Source organism: Triticum dicoccoides, chromosome 1B (genome assembly GCF_002162155.2).
Source record: "Triticum dicoccoides isolate Atlit2015 ecotype Zavitan chromosome 1B, WEW_v2.0, whole genome shotgun sequence".
Classification (NCBI taxonomy): domain Eukaryota; kingdom Viridiplantae; phylum Streptophyta; class Magnoliopsida; order Poales; family Poaceae; genus Triticum; species Triticum dicoccoides.
The window spans coordinates 539,110,590-539,133,397 of record NC_041381.1 but is presented as its reverse complement, the minus strand read 5'-3'; the positions used below and the strand labels follow the sequence as shown (position 1 = coordinate 539,133,397).

Here is a 22,808-nt window from a genome sequence, read left to right as displayed (position 1 = left end):
GAATATAACCCCACTTGACCGAGCAAAAGCCTCTTTAATGTCAAGTTTGAAAAGAAGGGCGGGGGTCTTGCTCTTGTGAAGCCGCCTTGCAGAACTCCGGACGTACATGAAGTTGTCATGAATACTTCTCCTTTTGATGAATGCAGTTTGGGCATTGGAGATGAGGTTGTCCATGTGGGGGGCTAACCGAAGCGATGGAATCTTAGCAATGATTTTGGCAATGTCATGGATGAGGCTAATGGGCCTATAGTCAGAAATGCCTTCCGCACCCTCCTTTTTGGGCAAGAGAACAAGATTGGCGGAGTTGAGCCATTGCAGGCTGGAGGTGTGTAAGGAATCGAAGCGTTGGATAACCCTCATAATATCATGCTTGATAACTCCCCAACACTTTTTAAAGAAAGTGCCCGTGAAGCCATCCGGACCGGGTGCCTTATCACAAGGCATATCCTTTATGGCCGCCCAAACCTCCTCCTCGGTGATTGTATCAGCAAGGTCGTGCAAAGCATGGGGCTCGGTGCCAAGGTCCTCCCAGTTAAAATCCATGTTGCTTGAACCCCCTCTACCCATGACCTCGGAGAAGTGGCCATGAATGATCTCCTCCTTTTCCTCGTGCCCGGTTACCCAACCATGCCTATGCTTGATCCGGTGGATGTGATTTTTCCGTCTTCGTGCATTTATGCGGCGGTGGAAGAATTTTGTGTTTGCATCACCCTCTTTCATATTTGTAATCCTGGCGCATTGGCTCTTCCTAGCCCTCTCAAGCACCGCCAAACTAATCACCCTTCGCTTGAGCCTAGAGAGGAGGTCTCGCTCCTCGGGAGAGAGGGGCCTCTCCTCTTGAGCAATGTCAAGGCGGAGAATCACAAGAAGGGCCGCGTGAAACTAGACCTTTGCCCTGGAGAACAACCTCTTGCTCCACTCCATGAGACAAAGCGTTGTTTTCTTTAGCTTGTGGTGAAGGACTTGATAAGGCTCCATGTGGTCCACCCGCTCGTTCCAAGCCTTTTGAACCACTTCGCTGAAGCCGGGCAAGGAAACCCAGAAATTCTCAAATTTGAAAGACCGTGGCCTCCTAGGACCCTTGTCATCCGCCAGTAGAATGTGGCAATGATCGGAGAGGGAAGACGACAAGGCATGAAGCACATGCGCGTTGAATGTTGTATCCCAAACCGCATTGCAAAAGGAGGAGTCTAGCTTGCAGAGGGTCGGATTCTCCCTCTTATTACTCCAGGTGAAGCGCCTATTTTGGAGGTGGATTTCCTTGAGCTCGCAAGATTGCAGCGTAGAAGGAAACCGGTTGATCCTACTCAGATTCACATTTCTCTTGTTTTTTGTCTCTAGTCCGGTAAATTTGATTGAAGTCTCCAAGAGCAAGCCACACCCGGCAAAGGCTTGTGGGCGACAAGCTCGGTGAAGAACGCATCTTTGCACGAGTGATCGGTGGGCCGTAGACGGAGGTGAGTGAGAAGCACACGTCAGTCGCACATATCCGAACCATGGCCGAGAGGCAATAAGTCGAGGTTGTTACCCCGGAGACATCGACCGCACTATCATCCCAAAGTAAGAGTACCCCTCCTCTAGTCCCGTTCGCTGGGCGCTGGGCGCTGTGCGAAATTTTTTAGTCTGTTTCCCCCAAGGAAGGCAGCCACAAACTTGTCCACATTGTCGAGCTTTGTCTCCTGTAAGCAGGCGAGCTGACACGAGGAGTCGAGGAGGCAGCGATTGTAGCACTAACTGTTGCCCTCCTTGCAGGGCAATTTGCCCGCGGACATTCTAGCTTAAAGTGTTGACGGGTTGTGACATCATGGAGAACTGAGACAAACACATTGAACGGCAAGGCATGGGTGAAACTGCCACATACAACCCAACCAACTAAGCAATCCGGTGCCTCTGATACAACTCAAACGAAAGCAAAAACTAAAGAAACCACACTGGGCCTAATGGAAAGTTGGTCTAACATAGCAACTAGGAACTCCCAACAACGTAGATGACAACTTAGGCTTCCGTCGGCTGCGAGCCCAGGGCCCCGTCCTGGTCGGCCCCAAGCTCCGTGGCACCCTCGCCACCATGGTCGATCAAGGCATCCTCGACGCTTAGCTGGTCCTTGAACTTGCCTGTGAACTTGTCCAACGTGTCCACCGTGACATCTTCCCCGTCCCTGATGATCCCCAGACTGCGACACACCAGCTTTTCCCCCACCTTGGCCGCTGGAGCAGCAGCCTTCTTGTCGCCGTTGCAGCGAAAGGCCGCCTCTCGTGGAGATTTTAACGCCGGCAAACGTCTTACGGCGAGCTGTGGGTGCCCTGGGCGCAGGATGTAATTTTTACGAATGGTAAATGATGGAGATTAATTAAATCCTTATAGATTCCAAGGTAACCAGAATAACAACACGCCACCAAGTAGTGTTCTGAAGATGGAAGCTAGCTATTCAGTAAAGTTTCATCTCGCTCATCTCCTTATCATCTACTCCCTCCGTTCGGAATTACTTGTCGTAGAAATGGTGCCCTACGTCGTCCGTCGTCTAGCCGGTATGAAACTTGCGCCTTTCCTCCTTCCCTTCCGTGATCATACGTCTCACCCTAGCCTCCTCTTCTTTCAGCCAAGCTTCATCACGCACGGCAAATAACTGCAAAATGGGGAGAGGCAATGAAACTTGAGTGCTTGCCGCAATCAAATGGACAAGCTATTTCATCAACAAATTCAACTGTATAGAATTGAAAATAAGATCATGCTTTCATTGTAGATTAATAGGTAAATCCCTCCGTTTTAGTTGGACTAAGATGTTTGAATGTTGTTATGAATGATCTTTTATATACCATAAGAACAAGATGGCAAATTTTTCTTCATACTAGGTATTTTGCTAGCTTTACTTAAATTTGAGTTGCTCTGCCCTGATAGCATGCTGATGTGTTAGAAACAGAGTACCCCTAGCTGTGATATTCAACTCCCGGCTGGTATTCTTTCTCACCTACAGCAGGGTCGTTGAATGCTTTGATAAATTCTGAGGCAACCTAGGAAATTTTGAATCCTCACTAGAGGCAGTGATATTTACATTCTGATGTATGGTCATCTATACTAATTTGCAGCTAACTTACAAGTGAAAAATATAATGATTTAAGCTGCAGCCTGCAGTTGGCTGTTTCCTTGGCTAATTGATTTTCACTTTACTAGGAAGATATTGCACACAACAGTCAATCAAACATAAGTATGAAAGGGTCAGCTTGGGAGGAACACACCTTCTCAAATAAAGGAACTCCACGTGCACGACGTCTACCATGTCTATATGAAATAAAGGGGCGGCCACGGTTGTATCCATCATGAGCAGGGTGCTTCATGTCAGCTCCACACACGTGGCATTCACCTTCAAAAAAAAAAGGGTGAAAATAGGTGAATAAATAGAGGTCAAGAAAACATCGCCATAGCTGGCTAGCATCAACGCTTAGGACAAAAACAACGCTCAGGACTTGGCGCTCGAAACTGAATGATATTTTGTTCCAGATCCTGTTTCATACACGCTTCAAGATCAAACAGTGATAGTGCATGCAATTTCCAACATAGGAAAACCAGTGAACATGATATGGAAATTGCATGCACCATCACTGTTGCTAGATTATAAATTATGAGTGCAACCGTGGAGCTGGGCTAGACTCTAAATTCTATGGCTCTTCACCATCCAGGCTTTGCAGCAACCGAACCTTGACAATTGCAGTTATATATTGGAATTGGTGGCCATATTGTGCTCTTAAAACATAACTGCTTGCCAGCCTCATGGGGTCGTATTTTCTTCTTAGTGCATATAGCCAGATAATAAAATTTGAACTGAAAGTCTGAAACTATGCTATTGCTAGATACGATATGTTTCCAACAACAATACCTTTTTTTATAGGTTCAACAAAATACACACATTGCCTTTGTTATAATCTTCACTAAACGTTGAAGGAGAGGATATTTTGGAGGATATTCGACTTAAGTATAATTATGTTTACATGAACAACAGGAGCACAAGCATTCAACTATTTATAATTAGTTTGTTTCTTTATTAAAGAGTGCCCTACTGCATGCAAATGCTACAAACTGGACACAAATTCGAGAAATTAAAATTCTAAATCTCAAAGCAGATAAAGTTAAGTATATAATACCATTGTCATCAGGTTTGACCATGCAGATACAGGTGAGCACATATGCTTCATAATCGCCGTCCATACATGTGACTTCAGCAAAGTACAGATCCTTGTTGGCAGCTCCTTTAGTCTTCATAGTGAGATTGAAATGATCGTAAGATCTATAAATGCAATCTTTCCCGTCAAAACATGATTTGTGGCTCACAATATTTTCTAGTTCATATGCAAGATCCTGAAGTATTCAGAATGGATAGTATCAACAAGTGAAACATGTATTTGATGACATTCGATGAATCATGGAACCAACAAAGGACAGAGTGAGAGAGCATACCCCTACAAGACCATTGTCCTCATTGTATTTGTCGAGTACAGCCTTAACCAATTCCTGGAGACCCGTCGTACAGTAATCAAAAGCTTCTTTGGAGTGCTTCCGTGTGCCATTATGATACCAGTAAAGAGCACATCGGATAGCCCTCTCCTCGTCGGTAAGTCCATCCATGCATCTATTTCAGATATAAGAGGATTGTAAAGTATTAGCGTATTCTATAGAATAACCAATGATAAAACGTTTGGGTTGATGAGTTTGCATGCAAGGTTTTTGTTCAAATAGGAACCAAACAGCCCCGAAGATTAACACAACTCATTGTTTAATAAACAAGAAAAAGGCAAAACAAACTGAACTGCCTACATGCTTATAAGACTAAGCGCTCATCACATTCTTTGTATAGAAGAGAATAAAAGTTATCACCATTTGTTTTTTGGATCTCCAAGTAAGTGTGTCTGACTACAAGCACTATTGGTTACAGAACAAAAACAACTGTTCTAGTTACCACCAGCTTTATCAGAAGAAATAGAGCTACATGAGTGTGGCAGGCTAGAAGCTATCCAACTGTACAGGTTACGAGTGAGCATAAAAAAATTTACCTATAGCATAGCATCTATATGTACCTTTTGAATTCAAGCTATGCTAACTATTTTAACAGTTCTAAAACAATTCATAAGATATTCCTTTAACTTCAGAAATACCCGGGAATTTCAAGGTGTGAACACACACAGATATGAGATGTCTAATAAAATTGAGAGACTTTACATGTTTTTTCGCTGAACAGCATGGTGGGAGTCAATGGCTTCCTGAACTTCCTTTATGCTCTCAAACGGTCCACCACGGTCAGGATACGTATGGAAAATTCCATCATTGTCAACTCTCACAAAATATTTTATCACAAGACCAGTGGGGAACAATGTCGAAATACATGAATCAGCCAAGAGATTTATGTCAAGCTTCAATGACAAGAGATCTGGCACCTTAAACCTGAAGTGGAACACAAAATGTTTGATTAATAGGAAATAAAGTATTACACAATCTAGTACTTCATGCATGCATTGCAAAATTGGTTTTAATGCCATAATTAGTAAATCTTCAGGAAAATGTGTCTAGTCAGTAACTAAAAGCACCATTATACAAGACAGATAACCCATTCCAAACCATCTATCTTAGACCAAATTAGCTGCTGACTATAAACAAAAGACAGATCAGAGAGAGGAGAGCGCGCGCAGAAGTTGCATACCTTGTAGTTTGTGTAGAGGAAGAGGAAGTCTCCTCCAGTGTTGTCTCTCTTTCCCTCTCCTCATGCCTGAAGTAAAAATGGGGGCAAACAGTCATGTAGCAGCAAGCAGCACTGGCAGCGACTCATTGTTTAAAACAGTAGCGGGCACATTCTGCTTTGCAAGGAAATACCTACGCATTCAATAATAGGGAGCGCCGTATTCTCAGGGTATATAAAAAAAGGCCTATTTTCTGTTTTAATGAGAAGGTTTAACACATGTAAGATAAAAAGGCGCATACATTTGAGAAATCTACAGCTTGCGCTCAGCATGTGTTTAAAACCCAATTGTTCTGATGATCGAGTTGGATTGCTGTCGTCCTCAATGCACCGTTAAGTGAGTGAAAGGGAACGTAGTTCAATAAAAATGCTAATCTGATTGAGTTGAAAGGCTAGTAGAACGGTTGTCTCAAGTTACCTACCAGGTCGTAGACCCAGCTATTGAGCAATGGTTGAGAGGGCGCGCGATAGTTCCATACCTTGTAGCTTGTGGCATAGAGGAAGAGGAAGTCTCCAACAATGCTGTCTCTCTTTCCCTCTCCTCGCGCCTGAAGTAAAAAGGGGCAAAGCAGCGACTCGTTGTTTAAACAATGATTAATAAGGAAACACCACGATTCAACGATTAATAAGGAAACACCATGTGTGTTAAAGGACCAAAACAAAAAAACTTGAAGGGAATAATTCCGTAACAATGCAAGCAAACTATTGAGATGTAATGAAGACTAAAACCTTCAAATAATAAGGATGCAGAGAGAAACAATTTTAAGTTATTATCTTTCATGAAGTGCTAATAAAAGAAGTTGGGTACACTGGGAAAGAGGTAGGCACTCACTAACAGAGTGTCAGCGAGCCTCTGCTTCCCCGAACAGGTCGATCAAAGCGTTGAAGAACACGATGAATTTAATGGGATGCTCACTGATCAGCCGACTAGATCGGCAGCGGAGCGAGTCAACACACGCCGTCGAGTTGTGCCTCGACCTATCCATGCCACCGCAGCTCTACCATGTCCAACAATACTTCCTGCATCAGTTTTGTGCCTCACATCGCTTGCTGAACATGACAACAGCAACGCAGCTATAACCAACCTGATCGATTACGATATCTGCTTATTCCTGCTGGACTGCCGACAAAGGCATTCTTGCAGCTTTTAATGTGCTCTCGCTTCCCTAGGAGTTTATGTTGAGGCATCCGCTATACGTTTGACAAGTGACACAAATTGGACGTGGAAGAGAATTGCTGGAGGGGGCTCGATTTTTTAAGACAGCCTACTAGGGAGTACACAATTTTATCTGACTGAGGTTTAATATATGTCATACATGTTCGACGAATTGCCGCAGTACATTAGATCAGGTAGCTTAGGTTGATTCACTCACCCTGAAACTTTGTAGCATTCTATATTACTTGACCATGATAAAAAGTGCATACCATCTTGACATGTGCAGCCGTGGACGGAGAGCGTCGCCGGTGGAGGGGGAGGGGGAGGCGTGAGGCCTATCTTGGGAGGCAGGCATCAGGTCGCCCGCCGAGGCGGCGGCGGAAGTTGCTTGGAGATTTCCATAGGAGGAGGCAGGCATCAGGTCGCCCGTCGAGGCGGCGGCAGAAGTTGCTTGGGGATTTCCATAGGAGGAGGCAGGCATCAGGTCGCCCGTCGAGGCGGCGGCGGAAGTTGCTGGGAGATTTCCATGGGAGGAGGTGCGCTGTGGCATGGGAGGCGGCGGCGAGGGAGGACAGGAGGTGAGCTCTGGCACGAAAGGCGGCGGGGGAGGCGGGGAAGGCGCGGAGCTGTGTGCTCGGCCGTCGCGGCGGCGGCCACCGCGGCCGCGGCGTCCGGACGGCATGAAGGCGGCGGCGGAGGGAAGTGCTAGGGATTGGAGAGTTTCCCTGTGGACGGCGTGGGGAAAGGAGAAGGTGCGATTTTGGGTCCTGCCCCTGGACTCGTTTATTTCAGTGCGTTATTATTTTCTTTACTGTAAAAAAAGCGCAAATTTGTTTGACCGACTCTTCTCATTGTTTTTGTGTTGTATAATAGGGATTCATCTCGAATCCAAATCGATACTATGTTTCCAGAGAAATAAAGGCACGACTCGGGAAGAGGAATAGGGGTCAATGTCGAATCGAAATCCATACTGTAGTGGAACAGTACTTGTGTTTATCGAAAGAAAAAAGTACGTCTCGGAAACAACGACGGTCATCCAAAACCAGAAACCCTAACAATTGCACCCACGCGCGTCGACCAAAAAAGGAGATCGATGGAGGAAGAGACTGCTTACATGATGATTTTTCTTCTCCCCGCCGACCAACGCGACCAACAGCCGATCGATCGAGTTTAGGCTGCCTGCAACGATCGATTGATCCAAACGATCCTGCGTGCGTCTCTTCTTTTATAAAGATAGAAGGTCGGCTCTTTTTTCTTTTGATCCAAACGATCCTGCCTGCGTCCCTTCTTATATAAAGATAGGAGGTCGACTTTTTTTTTCCAGGAAGATAGAAGATTGACTTGCCGCCAGCAGATTGCAATGAAATTGTATTCTGTTACTAGTTTTTCTAGAACCTCATATATAAGCACATACACTCATCTCTATAAATACATACACTCATTCATAACAATACACACGCGCCCCACCTATAAGTGTGTGAGAGAAAGGTTTTTTTTTATTTTTAGAGTGGGCCCCACCAGTAAGTGAGACATTGAGACAATGGCAAAAATGTCAAAGAAACGGCCAGAATGACAGTCAAACGGCTTTGACTGGACGGAAACGGCACGGAAGGGTATTTCTATAAGTGCAACTAATGGCGGAGGCGCAAATTTGAGCATGCTTCAAAATTAGGGGCAAATTTAAGCATGCTTTAAAATTAGGGGCAAATTTGAGTAGTGGGTTCGAGTTAAGGGCACAAATGTAAATGTTCCTATTTACATTGTCGTGTGGTGTCTTGCGTTGTACAAATTTAACTATAGCATAATGCTGGCACAAACCCAAATTTATGGTCGCTTGCCTAAACCATGACCTTTCACTCTACCCAGACCATGGCCACTAAACGTCAGTTCAGCTCTATTTGCGTCTGAGCACAAAACCCATGATGTCGCTCCCCCGCAAGTACCTCTCGGTGGCAAAGGTTTTCCATGTCTATAGACATGAGGGAGAAGCTGGGACGCACCTCTGTCGACACCTCTCCCCCCTTCCCAGCCAATGGCCTAGATCCGGCGATGGCGAGATGGTCCTCATTGCCCTCGTCCTCCTTACCAACCATGAGATTTCCTCTCTGCATTGCTTCCACACCGTTTGCTGCTGCAATCCCCTATCTTGAAAGACTGTTCTAGACTCCTTAACCCCCTGTTCATTTTCGATAGTGCTTGCTCGATTGCCCATGGACTTGAATGAATGTCAATTATTGGTTTTCTTATTTCTTTAAATATTTAAATTTCAAACATAAATAGTTCTGATAAGTAGACTCATTTAGGTATAAGCTAATTTGATCACATGACACACAACGTAGGCCCATTTAGCATCTTCAGCGCGTTTGATTCCCAGGGCTTCTTGACTTTTTTGCTCCCCTAAAAGCAACCACCACGTGGTATCGCTCTGCTCAAGTGGCTAGTGATTCAACAAATTCCAAGCGCAAAAGGTCAGTTTTGCCCGATCGTGCGTGCTCGTGCACAGTGGCGACGAGCCAGAGCTGAAAGAGGGGCCCAATTATGTACTAAAGTTAAGAAACTTATTTTGAGACCAAAAGAGTATAAATGAATCACCAAGCAACAGTAATGGCCTTTTCATATGACGTCAATGGCCTATATGGTAGATTATTGAAAGATCGAGGATGTCGCCTGGAGAGGGGGGTGAATAGACGCTTTAAAATAATTACGGTTTAGGCTTGAACAAATGCGGAATAAACCTAACGGTTAATTTGTCAAGCACAAAACCTAAAACAATTAGGCTCACATATGTGCACCAACAACTTATGCTAAGCAAGATAAGCAACTATGTGATAGCAAGATATATGACAAAGAACACTATGGCTATCACAAAGTAAAGTGCATAAGTAAAGGGCTCGGGTAAGAGATAACCGAGGCACGCGGAGACGACGGTGTATCCCGAAGTTCACACCCTTGCGGATGCTAACCTCCGTTTGGAGCGGTGTGGAGGCACAATGCTCCCCAAGAAGCCACTAGGGCCACCATAACCTCCTCACGCCCTCGCACAATGCAAGATGTCGTGATTCCACTAAGGGACCCTTGAGGACGGTCACCGAACCCGTACAAATGGCAACCCTTGGGGGCGGTTACCAAACCCGTACACTTTGGCAACCCTTGGGGGCGGTCACCGGAACCCGTCAAAATGCTCGGGGCGATCTCCACAACCTAATTGGAGACCCCGACGCTTGCCCGGAGCTTTACACCACAATGATTGAGCTCCGAACACCACCAACCGTCTAGGGCGCCCAAGCACCCAAGAGGAACAAGCTCGAGGGCACCAAGCACCCAAGAGTAATAAGCTTCTCAAACTTCACTTCCACGTATCACCGTGGAGAACTCAAACCGATGCATCAAATGCAATGGCAAGGGCACACGGAGTACCCAAGTCCTTCTCTCCCAAATCTCACCAAAGCAACTAATGCTAGGGAGGAAAATGAGAGGAAGAACGAAAGAAGAACACGAAGAACTCCAAGATCTAGATCCAAGGGGTTCCCCTCACTTAGAGGAGAAAGTGATTGGTGGAAATGTGGATCTAGATCTCCTCTCTCTTTTCCCTCAAAAACTAGCAAGAATCCATGGAGGGATTGAGAGCTAGCAAGCTCGAAGAAGGTCAACAATGGGAAAGAACACGAGCTCAGAGGATAAGTCTCAATGGGGAAGAACACCCCCTTTTATAGGTGGGGAGAAAAACCAACCGTTATCCCCTCACTCAGCTCGCACGACACGGTACTACCGCAGGGAGCTGCGGTACTACCGCAGTTGGCTGCGGTACTACCGCTGCAGGTTGCGGTACTACCGCATGTGCAGCTCTGGCCAGATGAAGGCCTGTTGCACAGGGCAACGAGCGGTAGAACCGCCGGAGCGGTACTACCGCGCGCCCCTACGGTACTACCATAAGGCAGGCAACACTAGGCGCAGAGAAAGCACGGACGTAAAAAATTACTTCCGTACCTACTTCCGCTGAGGGAGGACCTGCGCAAAACTCCGGCACGGTACTACCGCACACGAAGAGCGGTACTACCGCGTAGGGCGCGGATGTAAAAAAATACATCCGCCCCTACTTCCGCTCATGCTGCTAAGCCTGGCCAGAGCCCACGGTACTACCGTGCTCGCGGCGCGGTACTACCGCGTAGGGCGCGGATGTAAAAAAGTACATCCGCCCCTACTAGCGCTCGAGCAGCTGCGCCTGGCATGAGGCCACGGTACTACCGCTCCCACAGAGCGGTACTACCGCAGGGGCCTGCGGTACTACCGCTCCGGAGAGCAGTACTACCGCATGCCCCAGATCAGCAACACTAGGAGTCCTTCATTTTGCAGAGAAGACAACAGAGGGAAACAATAAAGCCAGAACTGCCATAACTTCTGTAAATGAGCTCCGAATTGAGCAAACTCAAGCTTGTTGGATACAAGACAACGAGTAGCATCAAAACAGAGATTGGTTATAGTAAGAAGAGGCAGGGGAGGTATGCCTAACAAGAGAGGAGAGGAACCTCCAACAGAGAAGAACCGGCAGAACCTCCAACATCGAAAACATCATAGAAGATGCATGCAAACTCCGTTTTCGATGAACTCGAGCTTGTCATAAAAATGACCATAAGCTCCAAAACTCACAAAGAGAAGAACCAAACAAGAACCAATAAAGATGATGCAAGGATGCAATGGTTTGAGCTCTCTGCGAACGATACGATCAAGCAACTCATCGAGAGCCCCCCTTGATAGTACGGCAATCGATCCTATAACCCGGTCTCCCACAACTACCATGAGACCGGTAAAACAGAAAACCTATCAAGGCAAACCTTTGCCTTTCACAAAGTCCACTTGAGCTAGTTGATGACGATCTACTCCTCCTCAAGATGGACCACCTTTCTTGATTGCGTTGGCTCGATGAAGACTAGTTGATTGCTCCCCCATACTCAACTATGGGTGAGCCCCTCTTCCGCTCATCTTCACAAGTCCATTGTCACCATAGTGGACGGCAAGCTTCAAGCACTTGATCTCTTCGTGATGCATCACTTAAACTTGCACACCGCAACCTAACCCCACAAAGAACTCTCACGAAGACCATGGGTTAGCACACAAAGCGTAATGGACAATGCTTACCATACCATGGGATCACTTGATCCCTCTCGGTACATCTTCTACGCTTTGTGAGTTGATCAACTTGATTCACTCTTGACTTAGTCTTGATCAACCTTGAATCTTTGCAACTCTCTTCATTTGGATGATGTCTTGAAGGTAAACATGAATGATCACACAACCTTCTTCTTCAAGACATGCTTGCAATAAGCTCAACATTCACATGACCAATCTTTGGATAATTCCTTAATAGCACCTTGGTCAACTCATAAACTCCTTGAAACCAACACATGGACTTCAAGAAAAGCCTATGGAGAAATCCTTCAAATATAACTCAAGACAACCATTAGTCCATAGAGATTGTCATCAATTACCAAAACAAAACATGGGGGCACCGCATGTTCTTTCAACTACATTCTGCCACGTGATGCAGTTTTGGCCAACTCCCCCCCCCCCTCTTTCAATTCATGTAGAATGGGCTGACCCACCATTTAGGCACGAGAGGGAAGTTCCCGGTTTTTGGAAGGTCCAGGAAGCTTTCAGCCAATTTTCCTTTTTCTCTTTTTTGGGACGGTTTTCATTTGGTTTTTTCTTTTACCTTTTCTTTTATGTTCCTTTTATTTTTTTTATTTTTTTCCTAAAACATACGTAATTTTTTTGTGAACGGTCTCCCTTAAATTCATGACCCCCCCCCCACACACACAAATATGTGAACATTTTTTTTCTAAATTTGTGACAAAAATTCTCACAACCATGAACCTTTTTTAAAATCAGTGAAACATGTGATTTTCTTTAAACTCGTGAAATTTTTCAAATGCGTGAACTTTTTTGAACTCATGAATTTTTTCCCAAATGTGTGAACTTTTTTGTTGAATTCGTGAACTTTTTTTGAACTCGACTATTTTGAGTTTGCGAACATTTTTCAAATCCAATTTGTGAACAGTTTTTTTAATTCCCGCATTTTTTTAAATGCATTTTGGTACCGATTGGGCTTAAGAGAGGCGGCTAAAGGCCTGCTAATTTTGGTACCGGCGACATCATCCTGGATGGTGGTAAATGATGAATAACCTTTTAAAATAATATAAAAATATTACAAGTACTGATCCCACATAATTTTGGTACCAGTCCAATGGGTACCTCCTATTTTACCACCGTTAAATTGGGGTGGATGAACGGGTCCAAAATTGCTAACAACTATAAAACCTGTAAATAGTACTCCCTTTGTTGGAAAACATTGCATGGAAAACAATTTTTTTTACGCACACGCAATGATCTATCCATGGAGATGCATAACAACGAGGGGGGGGGGGAGTATGTGTACGTACCCTCGTAGACCATAACCAGAAGTGTTTCACAACGCGGTTGGCGTAGTCGAACTTTCTTCGTGATCCACCGATCAAGTACCGTATGTACGGCACCTCCGAGTTCTACACATGTTCAGCTTGGTGACGTTCCTCGCCTTATTGATTTAACAAGGCGTCGAGGTAGTAGATGAGTTCCATCAGCATGACGGCGTGGTGACGGTGATGGTGAAGTGATCTCCGCAGGGCTTCACCTAAGCACTACGAAAATATGACCGGGGGAGTAAACGATGGAGGGAGGCGCCGCACACGACTAGGCAATTGTTTGTTCTATGCCAGGCGCTCCCCTCCCTCATATATATAGGTGGGAGGAGGGAGGAGCAGCCAAACGAGGCACCCAAGTAGGAGGAATCCTACTTGGGGTCACTCCCAAGCCGCGCCCCCTCATTTCCTTATTTGGAGTGCAGGGAAAGGCAGGGGAGGGTAGCGCCCCTCCCTTTCCTTTCTCCCATGAGAGGGAAAGGCAGGAGGGGCTAGCCCTCCCCCTTTTCCTTCCCTAGGGCTGGCCAAACAAGTAGAGGGGCGCACCAGCCCCCTAGTGGGCTGGTCTATCCCTCCCTTTGGCCCATTAAGCCCATAACTTGTCAGGGGGTGCCCGAAACCCCTTCCGGTGACCCGATTCCTTCCCGGTACATCCCGAAACACTTCCGCTGTCCAAATAGCATCGTCCTATATATCGATCTTTACCTCTCGACCATTTCGAGACTCCTCGTCATGTCCATGATCTCATCTAGGACTCCGAACAACATCTGGTCACCAAATCATATAACTCATATAACATTATATCGTCAACGAACGTTAAGCGTGTGAACCCTACGGGCTACAAGTTCGATAACTATGTAGACATGACCGAGACACCTCTTTGGTCAATAACCAATAGAGGAACCTGGATGCTCATATTGGCTGCTACATATTCTACGAAGATCTTTATCGATCGAATCGTTTGTGACACCATACGTAATTCCCTTTCTCTGTCGGTATGTTACTTGCCCGAGATTCGATCGTCGGTATCTTCATACCTAGTTCAATCTCGTTTCCGGCAAGTCTCTTTTTGCTCGTTCCGTAGTACATCACCTCGTGACTATCTCCTTAGTCTTTTGCTTGCAAGTTTATGATGTGTATTACCGAGAGGGCCCAGAGATACCTCTCTGATACTTGGAGTGACAAATCCTAATCTCGATCTATGCCAACTCAACAAACACCTTCGGAGATACTTGTAGAGAATCTTTATGATCACCCAGTTACGTTGTGACGTTTGATAGAACACAGGGTATTCCTCCAGTATCCGGGAGTTGCATAATCTCATAGTCGAATGAATATGTATTTGACATGAAGAAAGCAATAGCAATAAAACTGAACGATCATTATGCTAAGCTAACGGACGGGTCTTGTCCATCACATAATTCTCCTAATGATGTGATCTCGTTGTCAAATGACAACTCATGTCCATGGTTAGGAAACCTTAACCATCTTTGATCAATGAGCTAGTCTAGTAGAGGCTTACTAGGGACACTGTGTTTGTTTATGTATTCACACATGTATTTAAGTTTCCGATCAATACAATTCTCGCATGAATAACCATTATCATGAATAAGGAAATATAATATAACAACTTTATTATTGCCTCTAGGGCATATTTCCTTCACCCTGCATCTCAAAATAAGTGTCGCTGGGACGAAGGGAGTATTACAGTAACAAAATACTCTCTATTTTCATTTACCCTGCATATTTGGTTTGTTTTAAGTCAAAGTTTATAAACTTTAACTAAGTTTATGGAAAAATTTATTAGCATCAACAATGCAAAATCAATATCATCATATTCATCACTAGATATATTCACATCATATATATTTGTTGACGCATATGTTCGTAATGTTTTCTATAAACATGATCAAAATTTATAAAGTTTGACTTAAAACAAAGCTAATATGCAGAATAAATAAAAACAAAGGGTGCATCTTCCTAATTATCCTTGTAAACCTTATAAGAGGCTCCAATTTGTATTGAACAGTTGGTGCACTTGTAAGATTATATGTGTACTTCCGTAACCAATGGGAAATGATAGCACAGGATACATACAACCAGTTTGGATGGATTCAATAGTAGGCTATGTGTGTAGGCATATATTTCTATTTTTCACCAGTTGTGGCTTCTTTATTTGTCATTCATGTACTTGAGTACCGGAGACGGATGTATTGGAAACATCCACCGCATGGAGCTTCGTTGGATCAGCGCTCTGACGACCGTCGGATCTAACGGCCGTGTGGGCGACCACCTTCTTACTTCCTGCAACAATCGCTCAGTTTTGGAAACAAATTCCCCAGTCTGCCGTCGTGACACAGCTGCGCCCAGCGCGGCGCCAGCCACCACCACCGCAAAATCACTGTCGCCGACGCGTGAGGGGAACTAGTCCTTGCCGTGCTCACCAGAGTTGTTGCTCCTCCTCCGTCTCAGCCCCGCGAGCAGCTGCTAGCTCCAAACCAGCATGACGGCGGTGACCTCTCACGGCCGACGCTTCTTTGACGTTTTCTACAACCAGAGCTATGTTTCTGAAGCATGCCTCATGTTACAATGTCTGACCACTCACTCTCTAACATCGAGCGCTCCTCTGGCGCTGCAACTCGGGCTATGTTTCTGAAACAAGACCCTTCTTGCAGAAAAAACATCTTCACAACCGTAACATTTCTTTTCTTTGTGAAACAGAAGATATGTTGCAGAAATCTTGTGAAACAAGACCCAGTTGCAGGAAAAAAAACTTCACCACCGAATCGTTTTTTCTTTCTTTTTGAAACTAGTCATGTGTTGCTGTAATCTACTGGAAACAAGACCCTTATTGCAAGAATAAGATTGTCCACGCGGGACTGACTTGTAGCAGCGTGGTCGCTTGATCGGGATTGATCTGACGGCTACGCAAGCGGCAGACGCTCGCGAATGCATCAACCGGCTGAAGAATAGCATTTTCCATAAATATACGGTTTGTGTGCATTTTAATGTGCACTAAGTCAAACTATAAAAAGAAGTGCACTTTTGTTGAATTACACTGTGAAAAAATGCGACCAACCCAAGGGCTAACCCTCGTTGGCACTTTTTTATAGGAGAAACTCTGCGAGCACCACGCGTCAAAGCCAGGGCTCGACGCCCCGTCCTCTTGAATTACACTGTGACTGCTAGGGTTGAATCTCTCAACCCCTCTTCTTCCTCTCGGTGTTGCGTCTCACAACACACACACACAAATGGAGACACAAGTATTTGGTGCCGAGCTGCCTCACACAGCCTTAGGCCTTTTCTTTCTTTCTCTATTCTCTTAATGAAAACAGCTAGTTCATTGTCTTAAGTAAAGCTGACACCCACACATAGACAAGGCAACAACCTGCACGGCTCTTGTGCCACACACGACTCTCCACTAACCAACTAACTCCACCACCTATTATTCTGCCACTAACACACACGGACATGCATACTATCTTGACTAGGTAACTTGTGCAGCCCGTTGGCTTCATCACTTGCATGCACCACCGTGTCAGACGGGAGTGCCAGCTTCACGCTGCACATCGGCTTCTCACCGTGCATGATATCCCTTGGCTGAAACCACCTGCTCATATGCATCACACATAGGTCTGCACACTCTATACTGACACGCTACTACATGCAGAACTGAAAGTAAAATGCAGATACAAAAGACAACAAGATTATATCTAACATTCAACCACTTAATCTTGATGTCCATTCTTCATGCAGAGACTTTAAAGAAGAGCCGGTCCGTCGCTGCCGTAGCCGGCCAGTAGTGCCTTCTCCTCGTTCTCCTTCTTCTTCTTTGGACACTCCCAAGCAAAATGTCCAAAGTCATCACAGTTATAGCATTGTACCTCGCTCTTGTCTCTGCGCCCTCCACCACGGCCATGTCCGCGGCCACGGCCACGGCCACCACGGCCGCGTCCTCGCGATGAGTCATGCCCTCTCGCCATGAGGAGCTGCTCTTCTTCATGTGCCGTCTCCCGCCCCTTGACGAGCTCCCCGTGCGCCTTGAGTGAACCAATGGCCTCCTCCATGGCCATCTTGTTCGTGTCACCGAACAATGCAATCGACAAAGCAACATGGATGAACTTGTTGGAGACGGCTCGCAGCAGCTTCTTCATGACGTACTTTTCCTCCATCGGATCACCAAGCTCACGGATGTGCCCCACAAGCGTCGTGAACCTCACTACGAAGTCATCCACAGACTCCACATCACCCATCTTGAGGCCATAAAACTCCGAGCGCAAGGATTGAACCCTCGCCTCTCGGACGCGCTCGACACCCACATGCATGGAGCATAGCGTTGCCCACACATCGGCCGCGGTCTCCTTCTCCGCAACTCGCAGCAGCATCGAGTCGTCGATGGACTGGGAGATGATCGTCATGGCCATCTCCTCCTTGCCCGCGTCGATGTCCTTGGAGGAGTCCTCTCGATCAATGGCAGTCCATGCGCCGTTGGCACTCAAGAGGTACTTCATCCTCATCGCCCACGCCGCGTAGTTCGTCCTCGTGAGCAGTGGGAATGGGAGCTTCCCCGCCACTGTTGTCGCTGCCGTCGCGGCAGCTGCCATCGCTGCCGAGTCGCTTGGCACCAACGCTCCACTCGTTGAAGAATCACGCAGCATCGTCTTCGTCATCACCTAGCTCTGATACCACATGTCGGGGCTGAATCTCTCAACCCCTCTTCTTCCTCTCGGTGTTGCATCTCATAACGCACACACACAAATAGAGACACAAGTATTTGGTGTTGAGCTGCCTCACACAGCCGCTGGCCTTTTCTTTCTTTCTCTATTCTCTTAATGAAACAACTAGTTACAATGTCTTAAGTAAAGCTAACACCCACACATAGCCAAGGCAACAACCTGCCCGGCTCTTGTGCCACACACAACTCTCCACTAACCAACTAACTCCACCACCTATTATTCTTCCACTAACACACATGGACATGCATACTATCTTGACTAGATAACTTGTGCAGCCTGTTGGCTTCATCACTTGCATGCACCGCCGTGTCACACAGGAGTGCCAGCTTCACGCGGCACATAGGCTTCTCACTGTGCATGATATCCCTTGACTGAAACCACCTGCTCATATGCATCACACATATGTCTGCACACTCTATACTGACACGCTACTATATGCAGAACTAAAAGTAAAATGCAGATACAGAAGACAACAAGATTATATCTAACAGTGACAAACACACTACTTAAGTCAATATTCTGCATATTTACTTTGCCGGATATACCTGTCAATTTAGTACATATTCTTGGGAATTTGGCACAAAGGAAGCAAAGAAACAAAGTGAAGTTGGAAAATCTGCCAGGTTTTCGGGCGGGTGATGATGAGCTTGTAAACTGGGATGTCGTATGCATGCATCAACGTAGGTGCACCGAAGAGAGAGATCTAGCGTATGCTTTCACTCTGTCCATTGAAACTATAAAATGCATTTTGCATTGTAAGACTTCATGTGTGTGGGGGGCAGCCATTGATTGCAATGCGATGCTAAACAAGGAACAACCTTGCAAGGAAGAACAGAGCTATACAATTATACAATCTGATAGGCTTTCCAAAATATACCGACATTAAGCTGACCAGAATCCACGGCTTGGTGTTCAGAAAGAAAGGAGCAGAATTGGTGCATTAGCGCATACACTATTTTAGGTAGGTATTACCGCTCATGTCTGATGCTGTTCAAGAGCTCCGAAAGAGGTTGATGATTTGTTAACACAAGCATGCTAGTCAACCACACGCATAAGAAAGAAGGTGACCCACACACTCTTCACATATGCATTCTGTCTTGTTTTTTCAACCAATGATTGATTGAAACAGATAAATAGCAAGCACTTCTACTACCATGTGCGGTGAATTCCTCCTCCCATGGACCCATTCTACATGATACTGACTAATTTGTTGCTTCTGCTTGATCAAAATGGTTAGTCATCCTCGTCGGGAATGAAGTCCCTGACCTTCACATCCACGTCTTCCCCGTACTGGATGCAGTTGTCGATGTTTGACAGCACATACTGAATGCTGCAAAAGCAAGGATGGTCAGACATACGAAAAACACAACCGGGTAGATAAATCTGCCATGGAAATAACTGGAAATTTAATATCAGCATGGCAAATGGAAGTGCTACACTTAAATGTTGCTCAACCGTTTTGTTTCACTGCAGCACTACACTTCAAATTTAACCAGCTATAGCACATAAATTTCAACTCAACAATCATCTCAAGCTGGAAATTTTCCCGCTCAGTATAGTGCTCATTCCATAATTATTAGTACTATTTTCAAGAAAGACCAGACAACAACAGTATAAAAGTAGTAGAAATTGTCAAGTGTGCTATTATACCACCACCCCACCAGAAATTTGAATCTGGCAAGGAGGGAATGTGTCTTCCAGATAGATGTTAAAGTTGCATCCACAACTGTACTAGTAGAAGTAGCATGTCTAAGGATCAGAAACTCAAAGTGGCAAAGGGCTTCTTCGATCACTTGAGCAGAAAAGAAGGAATTCTTGGGCGTGTAAAGATGGGATGAGATTTTAATTAAACCAAGAAAACAAACATGAATACCTGCTCTCCTTCCTCAAATCAAGTGGTATGAAATTCACCATGTTGTAATCATCAACCTACATGATAGTGCTGACATCAATATTGGAGGCAGAGACACAATATTAGAGCAAATTACCTACCAAAACAGGATACAAAGCTTTCCTTAAGAAACAATTTTCATAAGAAACATAGCAATTCAAAGCAAGAGATTCATGACCGGCAATTATGGGTTTATGGCATAACAAATACATAGCTGACCACAATATACTGACAGTTATAGGGCTTCATAAAGCATTAGATTTTTTTATTTAGTTTACAGGGTCAAGACATACCAGTTCAGCTAAAGCCTTATTTAACTTGTGAAACCGAGGTGCCATCTGCCGATTCAGCTGTGACAAAAGAACATGTGCCTCAGGGTTTAGATAGCTAAGATAGAAAAACATCATCAGTAAAAAAGGGCAACCTTATAATGTTACAACTAATTGAAATGTATCCAATGTATCTATAATTTTTTATTGTTCCATGCTATTATATGATACGTCTCCAACGTATCTATAATTTATGAAGCATTCATGCTATTTTATTATCTGTTTTGAATGATTACGGGCTTTATTATACACTTTTATATTACTTTTGGGACTAACCTAACTGGAAGCCCAGCCCATATTGCTGTTTTATTGCTTGTTTCAGTATTTCGAAGAAAAGGAATATCAAACGGAGTCCAAACAGAATGAAACCTTCAGCAACGTGATTTTTGGAAAGATTATGATCCAGGAGACTTGGAGTGCAAGATGGGGGGTCATCGAGGAAGCCACGAGACAGGGGGGCACCCACCCCCTGGGCGCGCCCTACCCTCTCGTGGGCCCCTCGAGGCTCCCCCGGCCGACTTCTTTCGCCTATATAAGCCTACGTACCTTAAAACATCGAATATCAAGATAGATCGGGAGTTCTGCCGCCGCAAGCCTCTGTAGCCACCAGAAACCTCTCGGGAGCCCTTCCCGGCACCCTTTCGGAGGGGGGATCCTTCACCGGTGGCCATCTTCATCATCCCGGTGCTATGCATGACGAGGAGGGAGTAGTTCACCCTCGAGGCTGAGGGTATGTACCAGTAGCTATGTGTTTGATCTCTCTCTCTCTCTCTCTCTCTCTCTCTCTCTCTCTCTCTCGTTCTCTCTCGTGTTCCCTCTATGGCACGATCTTGATGTATCCCGAGCTTTGCTATTATAGTTGGATCTTATGATGTTTCTCCCCCTCTACTCTCTTGTGATGAATTGAGTTTTCCCTTTGAAGTTATCTTATCGGATTGAGTCTTTTAATGATTTGAGAACACTTGATGTATGTCTTGCCGTGCTTATCTATGGTGACAATGGGATATCATGTGCCACTTGATGTATGTTGTGGTGACCAACTTGCGGGTTCCGCCCATGAACCTATGCATAGGGGTTGGCACACGTTCTTGTCTTAATTCTCCGGCAGAAACTTTGGGGCACTCTTTGAAGTACTTTGTGTTGGTTGAATAGATGAATCTGAGATTGTGTGATGCATATCGTATAATCATGCCCACGGATACTTGAGGTGACAATGGAGTATCTAGGTGACATTAGGGTTTTGGTTGATTTGTGTCTTAAGGTGTTATTCTAGTACGAACTCTTGAATAGATTGATCCGAAAGAATAACTTTGAGGTGGTTTCGTACCCTACCATAATCTCTTCGCTTGTTCTCCGCTATTAGTGTCTTTGGAGTGACTCTTTGTTGCATGTTGAGGGATTGTTATATGATCTATCTATGTTATTATTGTTGAGAGAACTTGCACTAGTGAAAGTATGAACCCTATGCCTTGTTTCCTACCATTGCAATACCGTTTACGCTCACTTTTGCCATTAGTTACCTTGTTGTTTCTATAATTTCAGATTACAAATACCTTTATCTACTATCCATATTGCACTTGTATCACCATCTCTTCGCCGAAATAGTGCACCTATACAATTTACCATTGTAGGGACACAAGAGACTCATTGTTATTTGGTTGTAGGGTTGTTTGAGAGAGACCATCTTCATCCTATGCCTCCTACGGATTGATAAACCTTAGGTCATCCACTTGAGGGAAATTTGCTACTGTCCTACAAACCTGTGCACTTGTAGGCCCAACAACGTCTATAAGAAGAAGGTTGTGTAGTAGACATCAAGCTCTTTTCTGGCGCCGTTGCCGGGGAGGTGAGTGCTTGAAGGTATATCTTTAGATCTTGCAATCGAATCTTTTTGTTTCTTGTTTTATCACTAGTTTAGTTTATAAAAGAAAACTACAAAAAATGGAATTGAGTTTATCTCATACGCTTCATCTTTTTAATATCTTTCGTAAGTATGATGAAAAGGAAAATTGTGCTCACTACAAAAAAAGACACATCCATGACATTTTGGGCCGAACGAATTTTTTTTCTGTCATACATATGACACTTCTATGATGATAATTGTCACAAAACCCGGTATCATCATAGATGTGGTGTGCTCCGACTTCTATGACAAAAGATCATGACAGAAAATGGGCTTTTCGTCCTGGGCGGGCTGGAGGCGCAGCTGCATGACATTCTTTGGGCCGTCCATGACGGAAAAAACCGTGGTAGAAGCGAGGGGGAGGAAAATTTCGGGGAGTTGCCAGTTACGGTGGGAGAGCGATGCGCGTTTCTCTCGTACAGGTACGCGCGTGTGTGCGAGGCGTTGGCTCTAACTGAACCCGAGCGAGGCGTTGGGCTCTAACTAAACCCGAGCGATTGCACTACAGGCTACGCGTTACTGAACCCAAGCGATCGATCGATGCCTGTTAACTGAACCTGATGGAGCAATTCCTTCGGTACTGCTGCTAACTGAAGCCGATCGATGCTGCCTC

General features: G+C 45.1%; 1 protein-coding gene and 1 pseudogene across 3 annotated transcripts; both read right to left on the bottom strand.

Annotated features, from left to right (window-relative positions):
- Positions 1 to 2,320: 2,320 nt before the first annotated feature.
- Positions 2,321 to 7,615, bottom strand: LOC119348051. 3 transcript variants are annotated; one of them, XM_037616452.1, is made up of 9 exons: positions 7,341 to 7,615; positions 7,151 to 7,277; positions 6,148 to 6,273; positions 5,690 to 5,755; positions 5,212 to 5,433; positions 4,453 to 4,624; positions 4,140 to 4,353; positions 3,237 to 3,361; positions 2,321 to 2,626 (listed from the first exon to the last, which is right to left on the bottom strand). In XM_037616452.1, exons 1-9 carry the CDS (start codon positions 7,561 to 7,563, stop codon positions 2,522 to 2,524), a joined length of 1,380 nt encoding a protein of 459 aa, XP_037472349.1. In that variant the 5' UTR covers positions 7,564 to 7,615; the 3' UTR covers positions 2,321 to 2,521. The 3 variants fall into 3 exon arrangements, with proteins under 3 accessions (XP_037472349.1, XP_037472342.1, XP_037472345.1); XM_037616445.1 differs by having other exon boundaries at positions 7,151 to 7,614; XM_037616448.1 differs by having other exon boundaries at positions 6,205 to 6,273; positions 7,151 to 7,612.
- Positions 7,616 to 19,217: 11,602 nt separating this feature from the next.
- Positions 19,218 to 22,808, bottom strand: part of LOC119350565 — a 94,257-nt pseudogene continuing 90,666 nt past the window's right edge.